This window comes from Hippocampus zosterae, chromosome 1 (assembly GCF_025434085.1).
Source record: "Hippocampus zosterae strain Florida chromosome 1, ASM2543408v3, whole genome shotgun sequence".
Classification (NCBI taxonomy): Eukaryota; Metazoa; Chordata; class Actinopteri; order Syngnathiformes; family Syngnathidae; genus Hippocampus; species Hippocampus zosterae.
In genome coordinates this window covers 7,775,228-7,796,576 of record NC_067451.1, presented here as the reverse complement: position 1 = coordinate 7,796,576, position 21,349 = coordinate 7,775,228, and the positions used below count along the sequence as shown (strand labels likewise).

The 21,349-nt window shown below is 47.2% G+C and overlaps 2 protein-coding genes across 8 annotated transcripts; one reads left to right on the top strand and one right to left on the bottom strand.

Moving 5' to 3' along the window:
* Window positions 1–599: 599 nt before the first annotated feature.
* hdac8 (histone deacetylase 8) lies at window positions 600–4,056 on the bottom strand. 2 transcript variants are annotated; one of them, XR_007965358.1, is made up of 11 exons: window positions 3,804–4,056; window positions 3,672–3,724; window positions 3,476–3,606; window positions 3,158–3,299; window positions 2,972–3,084; window positions 2,827–2,904; window positions 2,626–2,734; window positions 2,333–2,505; window positions 1,860–1,954; window positions 1,461–1,556; window positions 600–884 (listed from the first exon to the last, which is right to left on the bottom strand). XR_007965358.1 is itself a non-coding variant. In XM_052081378.1 (11 exons), the coding sequence occupies exons 1-11, from the start codon at window positions 3,915–3,917 to the stop codon at window positions 862–864; spliced, it is 1,137 nt and encodes a 378-aa protein (XP_051937338.1). In that variant the 5' UTR covers window positions 3,918–4,054; the 3' UTR covers window positions 600–861. The 2 variants fall into 2 exon arrangements, 1 of the variants encoding a protein (XP_051937338.1); XM_052081378.1 differs by having other exon boundaries at window positions 1,461–1,566; window positions 3,804–4,054.
* Window positions 4,057–4,633: 577 nt separating this feature from the next.
* Window positions 4,634–21,245, top strand: phka1a (phosphorylase kinase, alpha 1a (muscle)). Of its 6 annotated transcripts, none has more exons than XM_052063132.1 (34): window positions 4,634–4,909; window positions 5,807–5,965; window positions 6,329–6,376; window positions 6,483–6,651; window positions 6,947–7,029; window positions 7,133–7,213; window positions 7,980–8,078; window positions 8,352–8,498; window positions 8,607–8,660; window positions 8,745–8,867; window positions 9,062–9,157; window positions 9,237–9,344; window positions 9,425–9,503; window positions 10,302–10,436; window positions 10,507–10,616; window positions 10,920–11,064; window positions 11,134–11,212; window positions 11,294–11,361; window positions 13,256–13,417; window positions 13,495–13,589; window positions 13,751–13,896; window positions 15,046–15,199; window positions 15,346–15,504; window positions 15,582–15,711; window positions 15,909–16,010; window positions 16,091–16,206; window positions 18,426–18,461; window positions 18,699–18,734; window positions 18,974–19,003; window positions 19,422–19,466; window positions 19,591–19,752; window positions 19,886–19,939; window positions 20,382–20,582; window positions 20,670–21,245. In XM_052063132.1, the coding sequence occupies exons 1-34, from the start codon at window positions 4,832–4,834 to the stop codon at window positions 20,841–20,843; spliced, it is 3,663 nt and encodes a 1,220-aa protein (XP_051919092.1). In that variant the 5' UTR covers window positions 4,634–4,831; the 3' UTR covers window positions 20,844–21,245. The 6 variants fall into 6 exon arrangements, with proteins under 6 accessions (XP_051919092.1, XP_051919065.1, XP_051919075.1 ...); XM_052063105.1 differs by having other exon boundaries at window positions 11,294–11,454; XM_052063115.1 differs by lacking the exon at window positions 18,426–18,461 and having other exon boundaries at window positions 11,294–11,454.
* Window positions 21,246–21,349: the final 104 nt, after the last annotated feature.

Below are 21,349 nucleotides of genomic sequence, written 5' to 3'. Positions count from 1 at the left end.
TTAATATGAATTATTTTTGTAGTAGTATTGATGAAGAGAAGAGAAATATCAACCCCCAAAATGTTCGGATGAATCTAGTTTTAGCGCATTTGTTATATATTTCTGTTTCTTTTGTTTTGGGTGACTATTTAACTTCGTCCACTATATATTTTTTTAAGTGATTTTATTTTGCTGCACTTCATTTTTGTTCTAGCACTCCAAACTATAATGGCACATTGCTAGTGTAAATTTTTAAACCAAAATTAAGAATACTGGTTGATTTTTGTTAGATATAGTGGGCTCTAGATGATATTCAGTATCCAGTTTATTATTTGGAATTTTGTTAAGATCATCTTTACAGTCACTTCTTGAAACGTCTTTCATTGCGGCGATGTTTGTTGTAGGTGTATAAATGATTAATAATCAATATTAGAAATAGACGGTGTAGAATGAAATGTTCTCACTTCTGGAGTGTTGTGTTGGTGCCTTCAAGTAGAAAGTAGAAGAGACACACTATACATGTTCCAAGTCAACTTTAAAAGTTTCCAAAGACACGAACGCCGAACGAAGACATTGATTATTTCAAAGCAGTGGTGCAAATTTCTTAAAATGTGACTCCCCCCAATGAGAGTAAACCTCCAGGTCGGCTTGAAATCATCCTTCACAACTCCTGGCGGATTTAGTGAGGGAACTGTGTACCGACTTCTATCCGGAAACACATTCAAACGTGTGAACATTGTACAACAAGCACAAAACCTCATCAAGTCCTTCCTCTGGTAGTAGGCCACCAAAAGTTCCCTAAAATCCTTCTGGATCCCGCTCCCGCAAGGCTGACAAACGCATGCTTTCCGTATTGTCTCCTTCACAGCATGTGGACGCCTCTTAAACCACATTCCTCAGATTGCCTGAAAAAAAAAAGAGGCTAATAAGCTGTCATCTAGAATCAGCCAAACGACATCAAAAAGTCAAACATGAAATAATGCACTTTATTTTTCAGTGACCAACAACCAAAAATGTCATAAAAATAATATACAGTATTTCAGTTCAACTCAGCTGCATTTATAGAGCGTTTTAAAACAACCACCGCTGTAAACAAAGTGCTAAAAAAAGAGCAACAATAGTTCAGTCAACAACAAACAATGCAACAATAAATTAATTACAAAGACAGCAGAAAGCACAAAAGCGGTCAAACTAAAAGTCAGTTTCAAACAGAGTCAAAACCCAAAGATTAAAAATGAGTTTTATGACAAGTTTTAAAGATGGCTTTTTATAATATTAAAATTATACTTGAGCCCCCAAACTTATCATCATCATCCTGTGTAACTTACCAAAGCCACCTCACGAAAGAGGAACGTCAAACTCTCCAGGTATGACCAATCAACTCACACTTAATCCACTGGTGAGATTCATCTAACAACATCATGTGTGACTTGCACAAAAAAAAAAAAAAAAAAAGGTTCCGCCCGTTTGCTCTTACGTACGTTTGATGGTGGAGATGACCTGGTCAAGGTGTTTGCTGTCATTGCGGTCGGGTCGGCAGCTTGGACTGATCTCTAGCGAATAGTCGGGGCCGTACTCTGTAAAAAACTAACAAAAAGACCGTAAATTTCCCCAGTGTGGGACAAATAAAGGATATCTTATCTTATAAGCGCTGATTTGGGAGCGGAATAGACAAGAGGGGAAGGAGAGAGGTTTGAAAGTGGAAAATTGAAAATAAAATTCAAAGACTCCCATATGGGACTATCCCATTCATGCTTGTTGTTTCATCTTATTTGCTTTGACTTATTCTCACCTGTTCCATCTGTTTAGTGTGTGTGTCGGTGTGCTGCGGTGTGTATGTGTGTGTGTGTGTGTGTGTGTGTATGTGTGTGACATTTTACCTCGTGATCTGGTATTTCCGAGGCGAGATTCTGTCCCAGAAGCACTGCTGTCAGGTGGGTCCAGCAGCGGGCCGTGTTGGCCAGGTTGTAACCCCCTAGTAGAGACGGACAATGACATTCGTGTTGATAACAGTTTTCAGATATCATTGAAGCCGCCCACTCGTCTCACTTACACTCATCTCAGTTCATTCGAATATGGTCGGAAAGTTCACTAATCCAATTGTGTTAAACGCAGGAAACAGGTTTTTGTCATGCCAATTCCGATCTCAAATACAGTAAAACCACTGAAATCAATTATGTTTTTCTACCATATTCAATTGTCATTTATGGACATTTATGTGGCGTTTTCACATACCGGAGGTCTTAGTTGTCAATACTGACGTGTATTTTTTGTCGGGTTATTCCACTTGTTTGTGACAAAAGTTTGAAGTCCTGCAAAGGAGTGCGCCCGTAAGGAGCAACACGACACTCACCTCCTCCCAGCAGCAGCGTCGGCAGGCGCCACTGCAGCACGTGCCGCAGACACTTGGCCACGCCCAGCGGCGTCATGTTAAACGAGCACATGGGGTCGCCCGCCATGGTGTCGGCGCCCAGCTGCATCACCACAGCGTCCGGGTTGAAGTGAGCGCGAACATCTGGCATGACGCTGCGGTGGAGGGAGAGGAAAGTTAGCGCCGAAGACTTAATGAAGCTCCACTTCAACATAGTTCCATAGCACTGAAGCAATCTTTGTATCCTTGATTTCTTTGGCATGGCAGAGACTTGCCTGGTGAAGATTTGGTAATATCTGTCGTCTTGGATGCCGTCCTCCAGGGGGACGTTAACTGTGTACCAGCGGCCTTTGCACAAGCCAATATTGGTGACATCACCCGTGCCTACACACACAAACACGCACGCGCACAGGAGGTGTACAAAGAAATGTCACTTAAGAGCTGAATATAATTTACAAAAGGAATCAGTAAATGACCTGGGAAAAAGCCAGGAGAGAACTTATGGAAGGAAACCGTCATCACTTTGGATGTGAAGCTGAAGGCTTCCTCCACACCTGCGGGGAGAAAAGAAAGACAAGAAGTAGAGCAAATGGATCCAACTTTCGCAAAAGTCTCACGTACCATCGCCGTGATGCAGGTCCACGTCCACGTAAAGAACTCGGTCGTATTTCTCCCTCAGCTTGAGGATTCCCAGAACGGCATCGTTAACGTAGCAGAAGCCCGACGCTTGGTCCCTGGAGTACGAGGAGGGAAGCGGCTGAGCGGTGAGTGGTCACATCGGGCCTTGGAAAAGCCACGCACGCTTACTTCTTGGCATGGTGCCACCCGCCGGCCCAGTTGATGGCCACATGGCACATTTGGTCCAGCAAGCACTTGGCGGCTGTGAGCGTACCACCCGCTACTGTTGCTGCGTAGTCAAATATGCCCTCCACAATTGGACAGTCGTAACCTGGAGGAGAGTGAATGGATCGTGTTGAGAAAGTGGATGGGAGTTCTGGGTAAAAGTGTCAAGAGACAGGTTGTGGGCAGCTTGGAGGTAATGAAGGCATGACCGTAAAGAATAAAAAGACAGAAATATCACTGCGACTGGACATACTGTATGTACGATATAGTGCCAGCTCTCACCCAGGCCGTAGTCAACCGAGTGCGGGTCATCGCTGTCCCCGTCCTGGCTTATTTTATGAAGATGCTCCAGGTAGAAATCTGAGTGGAATTGGGCCATTTCCTCTATGGTAGCCACCCGCGGCTTCACAATGCTGCAGAGAGAACAGATGGGTAGTTTACCAGCTGACACTTTCTTAACTGTCTTCATGTCACTAACCTCATTTGATTTAGGAGTCCATAGGCTTCTATCAACGAGTGGACCATGCTCGCCTACGAGATGGACAAAACTATTATCAACCTCCATCACCAAAAATTGCACCATGAAAGGAAGGCATAGATCCAAACTCACCCGGTTCGGCACTTTGGATAAAGAATCACAGGTTTCAATGTATTCCTGGCTAAAAACATATGCGACCTTACGTTTAGTGGAGCTAGCATCATCACCGTCTCCTTCACAACTCATCCTGTGTGGATAAAAGGTCAGGTGAAGAAAAGACTGAGGGGAAGGGTAAATATCAAAATAAAAACAGAGTGGAGAGCAAGCGGAAAGCCGGGCTCGTTTCTGGTGTTACACTGTATACGTTCCCCGACAACTTCGACTACGTTTCTTTTGTTTTGCGTTTTCTCGAGGCAAACATATCTCAATAAAGAACAAGGTTGTAATAGTGGTATCAGAAGCAGTTATTCCCTAGAACACTTAATTTTTAAACAATCAATAGGAAGAGGGGACAAGAAATTATCCTATCCCTGGTGGGACGTTTCAAAAAAGAAGGACTCGATTGGGCGTATGGCAAGCTGGGACTTTTTGTAGTTTTTCACTAGCTTTTTTTTTAACCTGCCCCCCCCCCCCCAACAAATTTTTTTACATAAATTTTGCATTTTACATTGACGGTCAGTGTGCCTTCTGGGCTCACTTATCGCTGTATTTTATACATCTTGCCACAAAAAGCTCTAGAGGTCATTTCCCTCAGTTTCGTCCTTGTAGCGGTAGAGGGCGCAAAAGCTTTTAACATCTCATTAGCAGTGAAGGTAAAATTTTGATGTATCCGTTATATTTTCTCTGCGTTTATTTAGACCACATATGCACTCCCATCAACGTAAACAACTGAACGCAGTTTTGGGTGGTTTTAGTTTGAAGGTAAAACTTGGCGATCATTGGCTTTCATTTACTTTGAAAGGACATACGCCATATCCGCTTATTCCTGGCTCCTGACCGCTAGCTTACTACGAGTCTCCCGGATGGCTTGCTGTGAGTCCGAAGTTGCCCGTCTTATCCCTGTCTCTTTCTGAGCACCAAGAGAACCAATGACTTCGGTGCGGGTCAGTTAACAAGTTTGTCAAGTGTTTACGAGTGCGAGGCCCACAAAGCTTGTCACCATGAGGAGCAGGAGCAACTCGGGCGTAAAACTGGACAACTATGCCCGGATCGTGCAGCAAACCATCCTGCAGCACCAAGTGAGTGTTTCAAATGGTGTAGTATCGCAGTAATAAACTTAAATAACAGCCACTCCTCCCCTCATTACATTGCCTAGACAAATGGGAAGTAAAAACGCGGTTGCGCAATTCTGTTCGTGTTGCGTGTATTGACCTAAATGATAGTTTGCACCTTCTTCACACATAACCACGAACCTGCACCGACAGGTGTTAAACATGCAAACGTTTGGCCAAAATGGTCCGCTAAAACGTTGAAGCTATGGGGGGGAAAAAAACTTCCATGCTCAAAGGATTTGCACTTGCGGAGAAAATGTCAGGCTTGCAGCCAGTGTTCTTCAACATGCTGAAGGAGTTGCCAAGTAAGCTTTCTCTCACAATATACCCAGTAAAGAGCAGATTTGTGTTTACTCGTTTGCTCCTTATAATCCCTGAAGCAAAAAAAAATTAAAAATTATGCAGGCATGCAATGAGATGTCAGTTCCTCTCACACATGTGAAGACATTTCAATTGACAAAAACACACTTAACCTTCTTACAAAATATTCCACAGCACCCGATTTCACTCTCATTCGCAGTTTCCAAATAATATGCTCTCTTAAAGTTGTTTGTCATTCCCAGTTAAAGTATGACTGTTAAACTGACACATAAGCAAAATAAAAGAATTAAGCACAAAAAACACAAAATGTTCGTTCAACCAAATCATATCATTTTGCTTGAACCGGTTAGCTTGCTTTATGCTAACATATGCGAAACAACAGGATAGATTAAAAAGATTTGAGTTTGTAGGTCCTAAATGTAAAATTAATGTTGGCAAGCAGTTAATAAATTTAAAAAAATCTCTGTTATAGCGAGTCAACACTTGTAATATTCTTTGTTTGGGGGCTGAAGAGACAATAAATCAGTATTGCGCGCTTCACAGAACCCCGTCACGGGCCTTCTGCCCGGAAGCGGCGACCAGCCCGACGCTTGGGTCCGCGACAACGTTTACAGCATCGTGTCTGTGTGGGCTCTCAGCCTGGCTTACAGGAAGAACGCCGACAGGGATGAAGACAAGGCGAAGGCCTACGAACTAGAACAGGTGGGCGGAAATAAAAAAGTACACATTTCTTGCTAACTGTGCTTCATTCATTTTTTTCAGCTGTCCGTACCGTGGTGCCTTGAGATCCAAGTAGCCTGACTTACGAGTTTTTCGACAAAAGAGCCAATTAGTCTTTTTTTTTTTTAACTTGGACTTGCAAGTGCAAAAAGAAGTCTACTCTTTATGGTGTATGTTTTCACTTTTAAACTTTTAGTCAAGTACAGCAGCGGAATTTGTACTTTTACCAGAGTCTTTTTTTTTTTTTTAAATCTGTCCTTCTACTAAAGTGCTGAGTGTGAGAACTGTTGCCACCTCTACTTGTGCATGTCGTTGCTGACCATGTCCGTCCGTCCGTCTCCGCAGAGCGTAGTGAAGCTGATGAGAGGCGTCCTGCAGTGCATTATGCGGCAGGTACAGTATATGGCGACACCTCCGTGCAGGCGGCGCCACTATGAGCTCGTCGTGTCTGACGCATTTTCTTGTCTGGTCTGGCTTTGGAATCTTTCCTTACTTGCAGCTGGACAAAGTGGAGAAGTTCAAGTACAGCCGCAGCACGTCCGACTCGCTCCACGCCAAGTACAACACCGGGACTTGCGCTCCCGTAGTCGGCGACAACCAGTGGGGGCACCTGCAGGTGGACGCCACCTCGCTCTTCCTGCTCTTCCTGGCTCAGATGACGGCATCCGGTACGAGCGCTCTTCCTGCCCTCTTGATGAAACGCGCTCACATTTCAAATTTGCTGTGTTGTGATCAGAATGATGCAAAATATGTCCATTGAAGATATGAATCGGGATGAATTGGGTGAAGCATACATCTTATTAAAAAACAAAGAACAATTAGCTTACGTTGCTTGCCAAAGGCATTCGTTTAAGATTCAAGAAATAACATACGGCAGCACATTTGCAAGAGCTTTTTTTTAGACCCCGGTACATTTAGCTTGTTCGAGCCTTGTAAATGATCAAATGTTTCTTTGTGTGCCAGGTCTTCATATCGTCTACACCCAGGATGAAGTGGACGTGGTGCAGAATCTCATGTTCTACATCGAGGCGGCTTACAAAGTGGCAGTGAGTGTTTTTTTTTTAATGCTTCGTTTGTTTAAATCCACCTTCTGAGTGTTTAAATCCACCTTCCGAGTGCCTCACCGAGTCCCCCAATGGCTGTTCACAGGATTATGGGATGTGGGAAAGAGGGGACAAAACCAACCAGGGCATCACTGAGATCAATGCAAGCTCCATTGGCATGGCCAAGGTAGGTCATCGAGAGGCGCCAGCCAGCACGCCCGGGGGGTGTCCGATCGCTCCTGTGACCTTTTCGCCGATCTTTAAACGACCTCCATGCTAGAGAGCAAATTGGGACGTCGCATCGCTATTAGTCAACGGACTCCCATTGACAGGAAAAAAAAAGAAAAAGTACCTGTCCAAGTCAACATGGTCCAAATTCCAGATACTAATGGTTGTAAGATTGCACTGACCTTGCAATCATGATGTGGAGCCGCACTGTGAGCGAGGTTTGTCGCCTTGTGGCGATCGGGGAGGGATCAGGTTTCCCGTGTCTTCCTAGAATGGATTCCCACTCTGAAATAACACACACTCACACACACACAAATGCGTAGTGGCTAAATTAAGACGCGGGGAATCAGGCTTCACGGCGGAATGTAATTAGCACGAAAACATAGTGGCGAGCAGTGCGTTTGCGACCTGCGCCTTCATTGAGGAATTAAAAGCACCACAGTCACTTCGCAATTATAATTTTTTTTTTAAAGCAAAACAAACACCAAAACTACACAAAACCACAACTAGCCATGCACATAAAGTGGAGCTGCTGACTGTCAGTGCTTTGTTAAAAATACACGATGTATCCAAAAGGTGGATGAACCTTTCGGTATGAACAGTGTCTTAACAGATGAGTAAGATACTCATGTCATTGGCACTAATGCAGGCCAAAGTAAATGTAGATTGGTGCTTCGAATCAGGAATCAGAAACCTTCAGCTTCACGAATTCCATCCAATTCCAGGCAGCTCTGGAGGCTCTGGACGATCTCAATCTCTTTGGAGCCAAAGGTGGACCCGGATCGGTCGTCCACGCCCTCGCTGATGACATCCAGCACTGTCAGGTACCGTTCAGTCAGTGATCGTGCGCTCTCTGGTGGCACGCAAGAGAATTACAGAATCGTGACGTTCAATTTGTGCATAACGTTACAGTGGCTGACACTATTTTTTCCAATCCAGTCCGGGACATTTGTTCAGTACAGTTCGGATAGTTGCATTTAGCTTTTTGCATGTAATCTTATCGAACAGTTTGTTTTCAATTAACTGATTGACGAGACTTGGTGTTGGGTTTGAGAGGCGCCGTGTGAAGCTACGTTCTTCGTTCTTCTCTTCGTTAGTCCATCCTGACCTCCATGCTTCCCAGAGCTTCCATCTCCAAAGAGGTGGATGCCGGGGTCCTGGCAATCATCTCCTATCCCGCCTTTGCCGTGGAGGACATAAATATTGTCAACGTGACCAAGGAGGAGATCATCTCCAAGCTGCAGGTGCTCACATCTGAATCTCCTTTGTGGTTCAGTTATAGAGCTGCGGGGCAAACCAAAAAAAACAAAACAAAAAAAACCTGACTATTCTGTCTGCATGTGTGCGTTCAGGGTCGTTACGGCTGCTGCAGGTTCCTCCGAGACGGACACAAAACTCCCAAAGAGGTCCACGACGGGAAGCCAAGAGCAGGAGGGAATCTGCTGAGTCGACGCCTCTGATTGTTGCCGTCTTTTTTCCCCCGCCCTCAGGATCCCAACCGTCTGTATTACGAGTCGGCCGAGCTCAAATTGTTTGAGAACATCGAGTGCGAATGGCCTCTCTTCTGGACATACTTCATCCTGGATGGAATTTTCATCAACAGCCCCGAGCAGGTACGGCGCAATCCCGCCGCACGAATTGCACAACAGATATCTCGGCGTCGGTGCGCTTGTCGAGAACATTGTTCGCTTTGTGCAACTCATATTTCACATACAGCGACGGAATCGTTACTTTTTTTTTTTTTAATGATCCTTCTGTCTGGCTCCCACTGAAAAAAAAAGAAGATTCTGCTTGTCCCCGCATGCAGGTGCAGGAGTACCAGGACGCTCTAGAGGGCATCTTGATCAAGCAAAAGGACGGAATCCGACTGCTGCCCGAGCTCTACAGCGTGCCGCCAGACAAGGTCGAAGTCTACTTTTTCTCGCGCGAGATCAACTCCAGTCTGCCGCTTTGCTTTTGATTCTGTGTTTGTTGGCAAAAAGGTGGAGGAGGAGTATGTCAATCCTCACACAGTGGAGAGGATTCCCATGGGGAAGTGTCCCCTCAAGTGGGGACAGTCTCTTTACATCCTGGGAAAGCTTTTATCTGAGGTCAGTGTCACATTTTTTTTACGCCAAATAAAACATTCTGATCATGATAACGTGCCCCCATGCTTCCCTCGGCTCCCCAGGGTTTTCTTGCTCCCGGAGAGATCGACCCCCTGAACCGTCGCTTCTCCACCATCCCCAAGCCCGACGTGGTGGTGCAAGGTCAGCGCTTAGGCGGAACCAGAATCGCAATAGCTTTTTAGACACAACCCGTCCAAGTCACGGATACAGAACAGGAGTTCGTCAAGTCGCTCTTTACAGCACCCCATTTGCGCAAACATTAGGGAAGGGGGGGGGGGGAAACAACCCCTAACTGAGCTCCTATCAGGGGAGCACAATATGGATTTGATTTTTAATAAAAAATAGGCAAACAGGTTGAAATTAATACATGAGACACAGACTAGTGCACGAGCGCATGTGGAGGTGGGGATGGTTAGTTTTTTTGGGGTGGGGGTGGGGGGGTCAACATTACAGAGGGCAGGCAGCCTTCGTAGCCAGCAAGGCGCCACCACATCCCATTGTCCAGGCGCGCCATAATAGAAGACGGGAGAGCATATGGGGGGGAATCCAACAAAGGTGTTGTGTATTGCATTTGTGTGATCACGCGGGTGTGTACGTGCGAGTCTGTATGAAAGCGTGGAGCTGCCAAAGTAAAGTATTTTGACCCGACAAATGCGTTCAAACATAATCGCAAATACGTTCAAACGTATTTGCCAGTTAAAATATTTTTACTCCACATTGGCAGCTCTACGCTTCAGGAAATCGTTTATACACTGAAGTCAGTGGTTTTAAAAGTGTGTGTGTGGGCTCCCTCTTGTGGTATGCAAAGGAATTGCTTCCCAAATAGAGTTGAGTTGTATGAGCGGCCAGATAAAAGAACGTATTGGGGCGGATCTCACCACGAGCCTTGACTTGACAGTTTCTAACATGCCTCTTCTCGCTCCCGCTCTGCGCTGGCAGTGTCGGTCCTGGCCGAGACGGAAGAGATTAAACAGCTGCTGCTGAAGCACGGCATCAACGTGGAGACGGTGGCCGACATCCATCCCATCCACGTGCAGCCTTCCCGAGTGCTCAGCCACATCTACGCCCGACTCGGTACGCCTCTGCAAAAAATCCGCGGAATGACGAAGAGAGCGGTTGGTGTCTCAACGCCGCTGTGCTTCAGGTCGGAACCCCAGACTGGGTTTGACGGGACGGCCCTACAGGAGGATCGGAGAGCTGGGAACCTCCAAATTCTACATCATCAGGAACAGCATTTTTTCATTCACTCCTCAGGTGAGTGGGTGAGTGCATTTTGTTAATTCAATTTCTTCCCTTGTGCTAAATGGCTTTTAAAAAACAACATTATCATATGACTATATGACTCTTCTTAACTTTTTTTTTCCTCTCCTAAATAATAATTATACTACGGCAGTTTTCTGAAAAATAGGTCACGTTTGCGTATGGATTATTAAAGGGTCCTTCCCCAAAAATCTAGTTGAGTGATTTGCATGTGTGCCTTCCAGTTCTGAGGTTCCATTGTGCTGCGTGAAATGAAGGAGGGAGAAAAGGTTTTAACGTCATGCCGTCATTCCGCAGTTTCTAGACCACCAGCAGTTCTACTTGGCCCTGGACAACAAAATGATCGTGGAGATGCTGAGGACGGAAATTTCCTACCTGTCGTCCAGATGGAGGATGACGGGAAGACCCACCGTCACCTTCCCCATCTCGCAGACGATGCTGAGTGAGCATTTTTTTTTTCCCCTCACACACCACCTCGCGGTTCTAAGGTCCATCCTCCAACGCCTTACAGCCGAAGACCACAGCAACCTGGATCCTGCCGTGCTCGCCACCCTGAAGAAACTACAGGATGGCTACTACGGCGGAGCGAGGTCAAACTGCGGCCGCGCTGAGTCCATCTCCACCGCTGTTATATAAAACGCTGTGGCTCTTGCTCCTCCGCCCCTCTCCAGGATCCAGACGGGAAAGCTGTCGGAATTCTTGACCACTTCGTGTTTCGCTCACCTCAGCTTCTTGGATGGTAAGGCCTCGGGCAGCACGGGCATCTGTGCCGAGGACGAGTTTGCTGACGCCGACGGCGAGGGATACGTGCATGAGTTGGGCTGTGACGACGGTAAGCAAACGGGCAGAGGAGACAGAGGACGAATGGGCGACGGCTTGGCTCCTTGTCCTTCCACCGGATTTCTCCCGCTTCTTCCGGTCATTTTTTTCCCATCATTCCAAATAGATCATATCAAACTGTACCCTGACCCCACATGCCCTCTCTCCGCCTCAAGATGACTTAAGGGCCGTTCACACGGCACACATTTGCTCCGGCGCTGCACCGATATATTTTGTTGCAATATATTTTGCACCGCAACAAATTGTGTGGAGCGTTCACACGTACAAAGCCGCTGAGCGTTCACTTGCGTTCACACGGCAGTTTCTGCAGCGGAGCAAAACGACAGAAAACAAACGAGCTGTCGTGTTGGTTCTGTTTAAAACTTACTGTATATACACAGGGCGGCCCGGTAGTCCAGTGGTTAGCACGTCGGCTTCACAGTGCAGAGGTACCGGGTTCGATTCCAGCTCTGGCCTCCCTGTGTGGAGTTTGCGTGTTCTCCCCGGGCCTGCGTGGGTTTTCTCCGGGTGCTCCGGTTTCCTCCCACATTCCAAAAACATGCGTAGCAGGCTGATTGAACACTCTAAATTGTCCCTAGGTGTGAGTGCGTATGGTTGTTCGTCTCTGTGTGCCCTGTGATTGGCTGGCAACCAATTCAGGGTGTCCCCCGACTGCTGCCCGAAGACAGCTGGGATAGGCTCCAGCACCCCCCGTGACCCTAGTGAGGATCAAGTGGCTCGGAAGATGAATGAATGTATATACACAACTCAAGCGACTACTGGACCGGCACGTCCTTCTCCTTCTCGGTCTCCGTGCCTTCTGCTCGAGAGTGACCGCCCCAAGGAAACGTAAATGAACGATGACTTCAGTGACACTCAGAAAAGCAAACACTAATGCGCCAAACAGAAAATCAAGAGAGGAAATGACAAAATAAATTCTATGGGGGGCGGGGGGTTGTGAACAAACAACAAAGGAACAAACAACTCCGAGACAGTCCAGTCTCCGAGAAAAGGAAAGATGTTACTAGCCAAGTCTTGTGTCGTTATGAATCAACACATTACGGAAGTCCGACAGAGCACGAAAGCAACGCATTCTCGCCATACGTACTCTTCACAAGCATTTGCTCTGGAGCTAATTTAACCCAGTTGCGTCCACACGTGCAAATTTACACCGGTGCTGCTTCGCAAACGAGCATTTGCTCCGGAGCAAATTTGGTCTGGTATAAGCTCTTTTCCGGGGCTACGCCGGAGCTAATTTGCACGTGTGAACGCTCTACTGGGGCAGCCCCGGCGCAGCACCGGACCAAATCTTGCCGTGTGAACAGCCCTTTACTCTTCATGGCAGCAAACGCAAGAGGCCTTTGCATTGCTTTGCTTTCACGGTGGGCTAGTCCAAGGATTCTCAAACTGAGGTCTGCGTGACACAATTGAAAACGTGGGCATACCAAGAGTACAGGGGAGGGGGGGCGGATACTCCCTTGATCCCAAAAGTTTAAGAAATCCTTGGCTAGCGTTTCGCACGTATGCTTAACAGATTTGAGGTTCCAAATTGGAATACGGCCTGCAGATTTTCTGTGTGGAGTTGCTCGCATAGTCCCCCTCCCCCCCCCCAGTCCCCCAAAAAATCCACGTTCACTTCATTGAAAAATTGTCCCGAGGTGTGAATGTGAACGTGAATGCTTGTTTGCCTGCGATGCCACCCACATGTCAGCGCTTCAGTGTTAACACTTGATTGGCGACGGCTGATAGGAATTTGAGTTAAAAATTTTAAAAAACAACAAAAAGCTACAGCACCCACCTCCTCCCTCCCACAGAGGCCGACGATCTGGCTGAGTACCTGGACCACCTCTTGGCCCATGCGGCCGACAAGAAGTCCAAAGCGCAGGTAGGAGGCCTGGGCAAGTTCAAGGCGGCCGCCACCAAAACCAAAGAGATGGTGAGCCTGAAGAACAAGGCCCAGGGCCTCAACGTGCAAGGTGGGCGCAGCCGCAGAACTTGTCATCTGGAGCCGCTTTCGACAAAACCGTCATTCCTCCTTCCCCACGCATTCCAGAGGTCAACATGTACCTGCCCAATAAGCTGTTCCGCTCACATCAGCCGTCCCTCAACCTGAACCTTCCGGACTCTTCCGCACCGCCGGACAATCGGGTGAGTCTTGACTTGAGCTCACCTGAAACGAATCGCCGCTCCCGCCCGCTACATTGATGTCAGGGATCCAATATCGCTTACTTGATCCGAGGTCCTTCTCTTGTCGAATGGACGCCTCGGCACCACGAAGGTCCGGAAACGTTTGGGTTGTAATGCTTCAGGTCCCAGAAGTGACGGTGACACCCGAGAGCGGCGTGCCGCGCGACGCCAGCGGAGCCGTGGATTACTACGCTCTGGCGCGCCTCCTGAAAGACACGCAAAGTCTGCAAGACCAAGCCGACATCCTCTATATCCTCTTCATAGACAAGTGAGCTTCGCCTCAAATGGCGCCGCCTTGACTTACGAGTGCTCCAACTCACCAGATTCTCGAGTTACCAGCCGTTTTTTTGTCATTGTTGTTCTTGCCACTCCCACTTGACGTTTTCCTGGAAAAGATTTCATCAAACCATATAATTTGGTTTTACGAAGGGCCGTTAGCTTAATGCTAACGCAATGAGAAATGCCATAAACGAGCTAACAAAGCTAGCCTCGATATTGCTGCAGTTATAAACCCTTAAACAACTGACCTTTTAACACAAACAGCACATAGAAATGAGCGTATAACAATAATCATGTGTTCTTGCAACTTTGACAACTAAAAGCCGTTTATTTACGAGAGTCTTCTGTTTCATCATCAAATCTCCGTGTAGTACGTCTGTATGTCGCGCTCAGAAGGAGCAGCACAAAGGTCATGGAATTAAAGCAGCAAAAAAAGTTTCCTTCTTGACGTACGATTTCGTTATCTTATTAATGTAAAGCAAGAGGTGTACAAACACCCACTCGGGGGCCACTTACGGCCCGCCATCCATTTTTCAGCGGCCCACGACATGACAAAAAAAAAAACTAAAAATGACATGACTCGACTGACTTTCGCGTGTTTCAAAAGGTTGACAAATTTTAAAGTGCCCCTTTCATCCTTACATTTTTCTGAATGCGGCCCCCAAACGAAAAAATTTGGACACCCCTGCTGTACAGTGTTCTCGAGCTACTTCGCGGTCCGGCACACAAGCGCAACAAAACCTCCGGCTAAAAATGATGTTCTTTTTAGTTTAAAATGGCTTACCTTAACCAGAATCCCGTGTCACAATTCAGGCAAAGGTACAATCCTCGTGTGTTATCCAGACGCAATCCTTTTGCGACTGTAAATCCTTGTTGTGCAAAGCAAAAACTCCATGCCCTGACTACAATTCTTTTTTGAAGAAAAAAAATAGTCAATCACTCCTTGATGAAAATTCAGGGACGGTGCATATGTAGTAATTGTTTTGGCGTGCGCTATTTTTCTTTAAAAGGCATGTTCCAAATTTGGGGGATCTCAAATTAATTTGCATTCCTTGGGAAAGATGGATTTACGAAAGTACTGCTGTTTGCCTACGCGCGTGTCACAGACGCGCTCATCGGCTCCTTGTAACCGACGCAGGGGCATGGACTGGGACACCGGCCTGCACGGCAAAGGCCCGACGGTGCGGTCGCTGCTCGGCGACCTGTACGAGAAGGCCGGCGAGCTGAAGCACTGGGGGATCATCAGGCTGATTTCCGGCATGCTGAGGAAGAAGGTGGAGGAGCTGGACTCGGTACGCATTGGGGGGGGGGGGATTCCCACAAACACTGACAGCTGTATGGTGTCTTATTTTGGGTCACACTAAAACTCCTCAACTCACTTCAACATAGCTAGGTCATTGGCAACACCGGGTGAATATGCAAACTCCCCCACCCACAGGCCTGCTCCGATTTGCTGGCCCACCAGAAGCACCTGACCGTGGGTCTGCCCCCGGAGCCCCGAGAGAAGACCATCACGGCCCCCATCCCTCTGGACCAGCTGGCATCCATCATTGACGAGGCCAGCGACAACAACATCAGCGTGGCCATTCTCACCCAGGTGAGTTCACATCCAGACCCCCCCCCCACCCATCTTCCATCCATCCCCTCCTTCACCCTGGGCCTCTTCCCCCTTAGGAAATCATGGTGTACCTGGCCATGAGCATCAGGACGCAGCCCAACTTGTTCAGCGAGATGTTCCGTCTCCGCATCGGGCTCATCATCCAGGTCATGGCCACGGAGCTGGCCCAGTCACTCAACTGCTCCGGTACCTCGTTTTACATTTTGCCTTTGTTGTCGAGCAAAGCTGTCAAGTTTTTTACACCAAGCGCCACCTAAAAAAAAAAATTAAAAAAATTAACTCTGCTAAGTAGCACACAAAAGCACCAACATTAAAAAAAAGTACCACAGTAGGCCCAATTGTTCATCAAATACGAGGCCTTCCGTGACCGCGTGCGCATTTAGGCGAAGAGGCCACGGAAAGCCTGATGAGTCTCAGCCCCTCGGAGCTGAAGAACCTCCTGTACCACATCCTGAGCGGGAAGGAGTTCGGCGTGGAGCGCAGCGGTGAGCGCGCCCGCCATCTGGGCTTCAAGTGCGGTCCGGCGCGTTGGCCTCACTCTCGCCCGTGTTTTGTCGTCGCGCAGTGAGAGACGTGGACAGCGGCGTCGGCGCCGCCATCTCCATCCATCACCTCGGCAACGTGGGCGCCACCAAGAGCGAGAGGGCGGGAATCAGCAAGCTCAAGAGTGACATGAAGATGGTAGGAAGCAAACCTCAGCGCCGGTGTTAGCATTTTGCCACTAGCATTGGCCTGTCCACTCACAGACGGACTAATTACAGTAGTACCTCTACTTACGAACGTCTCTTCATCCGAAATTTTCAAGTTACGAAACGCCTCAACAGGAAAATATTGCCTCTCGTTACAAAAGAAATTTCAAGATATGAAAAGGTAAAAATAAAGGATGTGGGCTGCTTGTCACAGCTCAGAGTTTCCTGAACGCAACAGACTTTTAGCTGCTCTGCCATTGGCTATGACCAAACATCTTCCTGGCATCCCATTGGCTAAGCGGGACCCCCACCTTCTGTGTCTATGTGTGTAGATCGATAAATAGATGGATATGTGTCTAATGCAGCGTCCTTCGTTCCGTTAGTTGACGTAAATGTGAAAATCCAGAAAAAGTGTTCACCGGTCGGGAGATCGCTCACTATGCTCGTCTCTACCCCGGTCAAGGATGACAACTCGTACTGATGTCCGAAACGTTTAATCGTGGAACACCGTGAAAACTAAAACGCATTTCAAACAACAATCAAAATTACAATATCTTGAGCAGGACATTAAATAAATAAACATAAAATGACATACTGTGTGCACCTTGGTAAACCGAAAGTAGATCAAGTTACAGTAAATCACGTAGACCACACGGTATCGTAGTTCTGTCTCTGACTCTCTTTCTCCAGTTGTCTTCTCGATCTTTCTCTCATTCCTCGCTATCCACGGCACGTGACCCGGAAGTGATTTTTAACAAAACATTCCAAATAACATATTCAGAGGATTTAAAGAAAAAACAAATATGAAAGTTCACATAGAAATATGAAATACTTTTGCAAAACAACAAGCCTAAAATAAATGGTATTTTTGTTGTCATGGCAACCAACAACTCAGTCTTGGCGCCAGTTACAATGCTGATGTTTACCTTGTACTTTTTCGAAGGATTGTTAAAAGCCTTGAATCAGTTCTTGACAAAACACCAGGCAAAAAACACTTTTGAGAGAGAAAATGAACTACAGAGGGCAAAAAAACGATAAGGACCCAATTAAGCTAAATGACCATTTTTATTCTTTACTCTCTTCTTTGTTTTTGATATTATGCACAATTCTCATTTATTGTGCAATCATCTAATTGTAACGTATTTGTTACATATTTTGATGCATTTTTATGCTTTAGAAAAGCTTTATGTCTGAACTTTGGGCGGGCTTGGAACGGATTAGGGCATTTACATGGAAAACGCGTCTCTACTTAAGAAATTTCTTCCAGAACCAATTAATTTCCTGAGGAGAGGTACCACCGTACTTTGGTGCCTTGACTTAACAGCTGAGTGGCGGAAGGTCAAATATGATGACCCTCAAAGTGTGATTTTTTTTTTTGAATGACAAATTCCATCTTGGAATTTGTCACGTTGTGCCCGAAGCGATACAATGATCGCTTTGTGCACAACAAAATAAGGAAGTGGATCCCCGAAATAGCAGACACAGAAAAGGTTTGTCAGAGAACAAACGAGGTTTAATACAAAAACACAAAATACCCATCCGGGAGCAACAACAAAAAGCGCTGGTCAAAAATAAGGACCAGGAATAAATTAAGGAGGTAACGGAAAACGCTTGCGGGAAAAATAGCAAGGAGAATGAATTGGCAACCGTAGAAATACACACGAGCGGATATAAAGACGCGCAATTACAGCCACAAGGCTTCAAGGCAACGAATGGAATTAGTAGTAAGCGAGAGAATTGGCACGGCGTGGAATTCTCCGGCAGTGAGTAGACTGCCAGAGCGTCCTAATAAAGGCTGAGTAATTAGTCCCCAATGGGTGACAGGTGTGTAGGTGGCAACAGGGCCTGCCCCCTGCTGGCAAACACGGGACGTGACAGAATTAGTCATTCAGTTGACTTTCTTGAGGCTAAAATAGCCTTTGGGGCTGGGCTCGTAGCGCCACCTGTTGCTTCGGACAAATACTCGTGTGAATGCTCAACAGTAGTCAAAAGATTCTTTCAGGATGTTCGGAATGACTCCCAACATTGCAAAGCATTCCACACTTTTCACAACAGCACTGAAATTCACAGACTCACCTCCTCCTTTCCACCTCTCTTGACCGATCCGGCGCGGTCCACATCTGCTGGTGTGCATATGAAGAACTCGGTTGTGTCCACCCCATCTTGAGTTGAGCTTCAGCTTTTCAGCCCTCTCACTTGTTTTCTTTGCAGCTGGAGCACCGCAAGTCTCTGAGAGGGCCCACTCAGGTGATGATGTTCCTCTCTGGTGCTAATTCACCGTCTTTCATTGGGGTAGAGGCATCAGAGAAACGGGCTGTGTCAAATAATCCCCCGCATGGAAGTGATTGCGCCCCTGGAACGAAAACGTTGCCGATTCAAGCGTTTTAATCAGCGCGATTGCTCCATCTCGCCGCGTTTCCTCTCACTTCCTTCTGATGGCCGAGGATGGGGGAAGAAGCATGTCATCTGGTGTTTTTCTTGCAGGCGGACCGCCGAGTGTCTTTGACAGACGCAGTCAAGGTGACCAGCCGGTGAAGCGCAAAGTAACCGCTTGGTGGGCAAAAGTATTGGGACACATTCCGCCGACCCAAAAAAAAAAAAAAAGTCACAAGCACGAGCGTCTTCGTGTCAAAGCGGAACTCCTCAAATGGAATTAAACCCCCCGATTGATCCATTGGTGAATTGTCCCAAGACTTTGCTCCATGTGGCGTCGTACGCGTAAAATCGGAGTCCCGAAAAATGTGTTTTCTCCCTCTCAGCCGGAGCAGAGCGCGACATCCGCTCGCAAGGTGATAAAATGCTCAGCAGCCGCCATTGCTTCCGCCTTTGCTATTTTTTTTTTTTTTTTTGCTCGCTTCCAACTCTGCTCTGCTCTCCTTGCCGTTACGCTGGAAGAAACGATTGATTGGTGGCATGAATATTTTTTGATCGATGAAGCTCATTCTGACCTCGCTGGCGGAGGACATGCTTCTGCAGTGAGCTCCCTTTTGAAGGGAATATCCCATCATTGTTTTTGATTGTCCACAAGGTTCCAAGAATGTGCGCGTTTTTTCGAGAAATGATTGTAAGCCTGTTTGTTAAAAGGTGTTCAGGTGTGTTCAATCAAAGTCTGTCACCTCCAACTGTCTGTGTGTGTGTGTGTGTGTGTGTGTCTTGCTTCTTGGCATTGTGGGTTTTACTCTGCTTCCTGCATTTGTTTTTCATCAGAGCCTTCGGTCTCACTCACTGGACATCAGCAACATCGATTCAGGGGTAAAAAAAAAATCAAATAAAAAAATCTTTGTCTCGTCGTTAGCTACGGAAAACCTTTGGTGAGCGTCGAGGCTTAAGAGGCGGCTTTTTTCTTTCTTGGCTTGCTTGCTTTCCGCCGCCTCAGAGGTACAGACTTCCCTCCATCGAGTCGCTTGACATTCCGGAAAGCGCCGCGGTCGCCAAGGATACAAGACACGGGCAGTGGCTGCGCAGGAGGCGCCTGGACGGATCGCTCAACCGCGTCCCCGTCGGATTCTACCAGAAAGTCTGGAAGATTCTGCAGAAAGTGAGATTGTGTCACTTGACATTTGCCAACGCCGCCGTAATTTGCTTGAAACTTTACGGTTAAGACTCGAGACTTACTCAGGACGTGCACTTATGCAGCGGATGGCTTGAAAGTGTCCCATGTTGTCTTTCAGTGTCACGGTCTGTCCATCGAGGGCTACGTCCTCCCGTCTTCTACCACCAGAGAGGTGAGTCCGTCGATAGCGGAAGCGTCGGACGATTCTTTCAAATTCAGGCTGAGCCCGAACGTTCGTCTCCAAACACTTTTTGTGTGACGTACTGATTGACTACTATTATATTATACGTACTATTGTTCTTGAAAAACTGAAATCGGGACGTCTGAGCCAACTTTGTTTGTCCAGCCACTGCAGATCAAAACGGCTGCTCTGCGTTTTGGGGGATGAAATATAGCAAGATAAGGAAAGTGACATTATGATCACAAGTTATGGTGATTTCACAAAATATTTTTCATATGATTTGGCTGTGCCATTTACAAAATCAAAAATAGAAGCAAAGAAAATCCTTCAGCCTACCCTGGCGCAAACGCTGGGAAATCATGACGACGATGATGTCAGTGTTTCGGGGGCCGGGAGGACGAGATTTCAAATGCAGGATGTGGACAATCCCCAGATGACCCCCGGCGAGATCAAGTTTGCGGTCCACGTGGAGACGGTGCTCAACCGCGTCCCGCAGCCAGAGTACCGCCAGCTGCTGGTGGAGGCCATCTTGGTGCTCACCATGCTGGCTGACGTGGACATCCCCAGCATCGGCTCCATCGTCCACGCCGAGAAGATCGTCCAGCTCGCCAACGACATGTTCTGCAAAGATCAGGTGGGGAGGCCCGCGTCCTCCTCGCTCACCCTGGATGAAACCGTTAAGCCCTCAACCTCGCTCAGCTTTTGCTCTCATCCCCCCCAGAGAGACCTGGGCGCAGAAGAGCACATGCTGGAGCGGGACCCGGCCACCGGAGTGTGCAAGCTGCTGTACGACAGCGCCCCCAGCGGGCGCTTTGGGAGCATGACCTACCTGACCAAGGCGGTGGCGTTGTACGTGCAGGACTTCCTACCCGGCGGCTCGTGCGCTGTCCAGTGACGGAAAGCCGTAGGGGTGCATTTCAGATTTTATTTATTTCAGAGCTCTTCAAGAAAGTGAAACAAGTGCCTTAAAGGACATGTTATGCCCCCCACCCTCTCAGAAATAAAATATTGACAAGTATTAATAAATTAATAATATATATTTTAGGTCAAAGTTCACAACACATTTGACTGATATGACCCTTTAACTAAACTTGAAACAGCATGCGTTTATTATGCGGGGAGGGGGGGGGGGGGTGTTGATTGTCGTGGGTTTCCATCAGATTTTTGGGGAGTCATATGTTCATAACATTTGGTTGATACCAGACATTGTTGCTGTACGATTGTAGAGTTGACTTCATTTGATTTTCGTGTAGTTGCCGCTTAATGTTGTGAGGCAATAAAATGAAAGTTGTTTTGAGCACTCGTGTTTCCTGCCTTGACTAAATGTCTTGATCGACTGACGATTCGAAAAACCAGAGTGAGCTTCTGAAACGCGGCACTAACTGGACTGCCTGAACGCGG